General features: G+C 50.5%; 1 protein-coding gene across 1 annotated transcript; it reads left to right on the forward strand.

The window, feature by feature from the left end:
- Positions 1-2716: 2716 nt before the first annotated feature.
- FBLL1 (fibrillarin like 1) lies at positions 2717-4029 on the forward strand. The gene has a single exon (XM_036884829.2). It carries the CDS (start codon positions 2915-2917, stop codon positions 3905-3907), a length of 993 nt encoding a protein of 330 aa, XP_036740724.2. The 5' UTR covers positions 2717-2914; the 3' UTR covers positions 3908-4029.
- Positions 4030-5476: the final 1447 nt, after the last annotated feature.

Raw genomic sequence — 5476 nt, forward strand, 5'->3', positions numbered from 1 at the left:
TATAATGGCTAAGTGAAGCAGGCACTGTTGGTGCCCTACCTGATATACCCTAAGCCCACTTCTAAGTTCACCCACAGCTGTGATAAACAGTTTCCAGAATGATCCCAGCTCCCCACTCCAAGAACCTGCTTCTCTGCCTGAGGGCTTCCTGCAGCATCAAAGGAGTTTGCTGAGCCATGCACAGGAGCAGCTCAAAAGGCAGGGAAGTTAATGCCCCAGAAACAACTCTCAACAATAGGGAAAGAAAGAATTCTGGATTAATGCCCCAGCCTTCCAGCTTGCAGTAAACAATTCTGTGATGCCTTCCACACAGTTTCTCAGAGGGTGCTCATAACAAATTGAGCTGTAATCTCCCACTGGTAATCTGCTCATTAAAATCCCATTTCTTAGCCTTTCTATTCTCCTGCCTCATTTTCCCACTTTCACATGTGTTTTCTGGGGTCATCTCCCCAAAAGCCACCTGGACTGAAGTCCTTATCTCAGAGTCTGTGTTAGTCAGTGTTCTCCAAGGAAACAGAGCCAATAGGATGGATTGATTGGTGTATCTGTATCTACATCTATACCTATATAAAGAAAGAGATTATAAGGAAATGGCTCACACAGTTATGCAGACCGGGAAGTTCAAAATCTGCAGACCACTGTTGCAGTTCAAGTCCGAAGGAAGGCAGTCTGCTTAGAACGAGGAAGAGTCTGTGCCATTTCAAAGACTGTCCGGCAGAATTTTCTCTTACCCTGGGGGAAGGCCAGCACTTTATACTATTCCGGCCTTAACTAACTGATCAGATGAAGCCCATCCACATTACAGAGGGTGAGCTACTTTATTTGGTCTACTGATTTAAATATTAATCCCAAAACACCCTCACAGAAGCATCCAGAATAATGTTTGACTAAATATCCAGACATCCTGTGACCCATTCAAGCTGACACATAAAATTAACCATTACAGGGTCTGATTTTTGGAAAACCCATAACTAAGTCACCAAGCATATCTCATTTTGGAGAACACTCCTCAATTTGCAATGAGAGCAGAAACCTCTAAGGAATGTGTTTTATGAGAACCATCCACCTCAGGAACTGTACATTGCACTCTCTGATCCCTTGTCCACATTCTAACACATAGACTTCTGGCCCCCATTAAGGAGGCGCTTTGGCTCTTAGGGAAAACCAGACCTGGTGTCACTGTCATTAATTGAGACAGGGAAAGTCCTGGTCCCGGATGGAGTGAAAGCTTTGCTGTGTGCACATTTAGTATCCCCTGCCTGATATTTTCCCAGGTTTTCAGGTATGTCCTGTTTCTGGAGAAGACACTTATCTCCACTAATAGAGAGGTCTTCTAGTCGCTTACACCGCCATCAGTCTTTCCCCACCCACGTCTTGGATGGCTCCAAAGCCATCGACCTCAATTGATGTCGCTGTCCGCGGTGCTGAGCAACCGCATACGGCGGGCCTCCGCGTTCTGTAGTCCTTGTACTGCCCAGTGGTTCTTTTTATACTCAGGAAGATGCTGCAGACTGAAAGCTGGTTTTTGAAGCATAGACTAGAATTCAGGATAAACGTGAGATTTTTGGCTCCTGCTGAGGTTATAGGATTTAGGGCTCCAGCCTATGTGTTCCCATTCACACTGAAAAACCAACATTTTCTTGCTACCCTATATTCCCCAAACAAGTTCTGGGATTTAGCACAGTTGATGGAAGAGAGCAGAGCTATGCAGAGAACAACCAAGGCTGGCTTGTAGGCTGTTAACCACAGCAGGGGAGTCACTATACTCTGGCAACCCCTGGCTTGCAATTTTCCTCTTTCTGACTTCCTATATCCAATCTATCAGAAAGTTCTGTGAAGTCTATCTTCTAAATGCCTCTTGGATTAGTCTACTCTGTCTCTCCTCTGCCTCCACTTCCACAACAACAGTGATCAATCACCACTAGCGCTATCACCACCCTCCCTCTAGTAGTTCTAATTACCACCATTGGCAATTGCTGGTATCATCTGTTTAGGATAAAATTTTCAAAGCAGTATTACTAAATTGAAATATAGTTACATGTTTAAGGATTTTGTCAGAATATGCATTCCTACCAACCTTGTATAAGTGACAGAGCCACTCTTGGTAGCAAAAGCTCTAACAGCAATACATTTATTTAAAACCAAAAACAAATGGTGCATCTTATTGTATATAAATTGTATCTCAATAAAAAGGTTGACCAATAGAAATACAGTAAAAAAAAAAAAAAGCTAGTGCTTATAGAGCATTTAGCATGCACCATGGCTGGGTTATGTGTGTGTGTGGTGCTTTAAAGCAAACATTTGAAGTAGGTTGTTTTACAGATGGCATGATGAGACCCAGAGAGTTCAAGAAACTTGCCGAAGTTCAAACAAGATCCTCAGAGAGGGTCAGGTAAGCTTCCTCAGACCACACAGCAAACAGGTGGCACATCAAAGACTAAAGCCCATCCTGGTCTCCGCTCTCCTGCCGAGGAGACGCCCCCTGACTCCCCCACACCCCCACACCCCCGTTCCCTTCCCTGCGGTCGAGAAGTGCCAGGGATCCCCGAGAAAGCAGAAGATGGGGAAGGGGCAGGGGATGGTGGTGGTGGTGGTGGTGGTGGGTGTCAAGAGTTACAAGGCAGCAGGCTGAGTCTGCGTGAGCGCCGGGAAGGGGGGTTTCCGGGGCTGCAGGGTCGCTAAAGCGGGTGTGATGCAATCACGCCAGTCGCTGCGTCAAAGGGCGGCCCCGGGGATGCGGGGACTGCGGTAGAGCAGGACCTGACCGCCTCTCAGTCTCGCCCGGCCGCCGCGGAGGCTAACGCGGCCGGCGCCAGGACCACCTCCCGGAGCCTCCGCGACCCCTGACAAACCCTCCCAGTCACCGGTAACCCCTGCCAACCGCGTCCAGCCCCCGGGGCGCCCAGGGCGAGCCATGAAGTCTGCGGGCGCCCGCGGGGGCGGGTCAGGCGGCCGCAGGGGCGGCGGCTGGGGCGGAGGACGCGGAGGCGGCGGAGGGGGCAAGGGCGGCGGCGGCGACGGCGGCGGTCCTGGGGGCAAGGGTGGCTTCGGGGCGCGGGCGCGCGGCTTCGGCGGCCGGGGCCGGGGGCGCGGCGGCGGGGACGGCAGGGATCGCGGCGGCGGCGGCGGCGGGCAGCGCGGGCGCGGCGGCGTGGCCAAGAGCAAGAGCCGCCGTAGGAAGGGCGCCACGGCTGTGTCGGTGGAGCCGCACCGGCACGAGGGCGTCTTCATCTACCGTGGGGCAGAGGACGCGCTGGTCACGCTGAACATGGTGCCGGGCCACTCGGTGTACGGCGAGCGGCGGGTCACAGTGACCGAGGGCGGCGTGAAGCAGGAGTACCGCACGTGGAACCCCTTCCGCTCCAAGTTGGCTGCGGCCATTCTGGGCGGGGTCGACCAGATCCACATCAAGCCCAAGTCAAGAGTGCTGTACCTGGGCGCCGCCTCGGGGACCACGGTCTCCCACGTCTCCGACATCATTGGCCCCGAAGGCCTGGTCTACGCGGTTGAGTTCTCCCACCGTGCCGGCCGCGATCTGGTTAATGTGGCCAAGAAACGAACCAACATCATCCCCGTCCTGGAAGATGCTCGGCACCCGCTCAAGTACCGCATGCTCATAGGGATGGTGGACGTGATCTTCGCCGACGTGGCGCAGCCGGACCAGTCCCGCATTGTGGCTCTGAACGCCCACACCTTCCTGCGCAATGGGGGCCACTTCCTCATTTCCATCAAGGCCAACTGCATCGACTCCACTGCGTCTGCCGAGGCAGTGTTTGCCTCTGAGGTGAAGAAGTTGCAGCAGGAGAACTTAAAACCTCAAGAGCAGCTGACCTTAGAGCCCTATGAGAGAGACCACGCTGTGGTCGTCGGTGTCTACCGGCCCCTTCCCAAGAGCGGCTGCAAGTAGCTTCCAGCCCTGGCTGCCCCTGCGATCGCCCCAAGACTCTCTTGTGTTCTTATGTATGTGTTTTCTTTGTGCGTTGTTCTTTCTTTTATATTTCTATTAAATGGCATACAGAAACAGTACCCAGGTCTATCAGTGAGCCCCGATTGGGGTTTGCTAAAGTAACGTCAGTCCCCAAACCCTGAACGCAGCTAAGACACATGGTGGTAGGATCCCATCAGGGGACAGCTTGAGAGCTGTGCTTACTGTAATCACTCAGGGCCTGACTCCCCAGGACCCCTCTTCACATTGCTTCCTCATCAGTGGGGCAGGGGACACAGATCAGCTTGTGAAGCCCCCCCTTGGAAATGAGGGGGCACTTCCATGCACATTGGCCAAGGCACATGACCAAGCCTGACTCCAGGAAGTGGCATTGAATATTGATGGGCAGTTACACAGTTTAACACATCCAGTCCGACTCCAAGCCAGAGTCCTAATCACAATATATATTTAGTACTTTATTCTTCAACTAAGTGAGCCCTTTTGCATGCCCCAGCATAATTTAATCATCACGCCAACCCTGAGATGACTTTATTACCATTTTGCTTTCACCTGTGAAGCAACAGGGCTTCTGACAGCAAACTAGTCACCCAAGTTTACACAGCCAGTAAGAAGGTAAAATTTAAATGCACCTTTTGGTTTCTACATCCACTGCTATTTCCTCTCCCCCAGTGGGATCTTACCTTTCCCCGACACAGCCCTCACTGGGCAGACCGTAAGTCCCAACATGAGAGCAGGGCTCCTCAGCTTCACTGTGTTCTTTCTGTCACCTTCCTATGCCACCCTTTTCTTAGATTTCAAAATAGCAAAACAAGGGGGACTGGATAGGATGTGGGTCCAACTTGCAGGGTATTCCCACTGCAAGGCATATCATGCCCAAAGTGGTATCGCCAAGTGTCTAAGAAACAACCAGAAGAAGGATTCTCAGAAAGTACCCATCTTAGAAGGGCATTTTCTGCAGCCCCTGAGTTGCTGCACTCAGTACATTCAATTTTAGCACTGCAGATTTGCCTGGAAGAAGGAGCAGAACGATTCCAGGAGAATCGTGAATACTCCAAATCTGGACCTTAAAAAGGCCTTTCATTTATTCATTCACTCATACATTCAAAAAATCCCCATTGTCAAGGTCACTGACATTTAGTATGGGAATGATTGTTCACTAATGCATCATCTGGAGAGTGAGTGTGCCTTCTTAAAGATGTACTTGGGCAGAGATTGTAGTCAGCATTTTCTGAAGGCATACTTCCTGAACAAAATATAAAGATAAATGAGATTTTTAAAAAGGCAGCTATTGCCCCTCTCTTCCCCTCCACTCCCCTACCACATCTATAAAAAATCTATAATGCAGGAGAAGAGTTAAAGTTTAAATTCATTGGCCAGACAGATTCAGGAAGAAGAGAATGAGTGAAGTGAATGTCTACAGAAGCCCAAACCAGGCATTTTCATAAAGAGGGTGAAATCTTCATTACAACACTGCAAAGCAGGGATCATTATTCCCATTTAACAGATAACTGCAGTTCAGAGAGAAGACAT

This window comes from Manis pentadactyla, chromosome 2 (assembly GCF_030020395.1).
Source record: "Manis pentadactyla isolate mManPen7 chromosome 2, mManPen7.hap1, whole genome shotgun sequence".
Lineage (NCBI taxonomy): Eukaryota > Metazoa > Chordata > Mammalia > Pholidota > Manidae > Manis > Manis pentadactyla.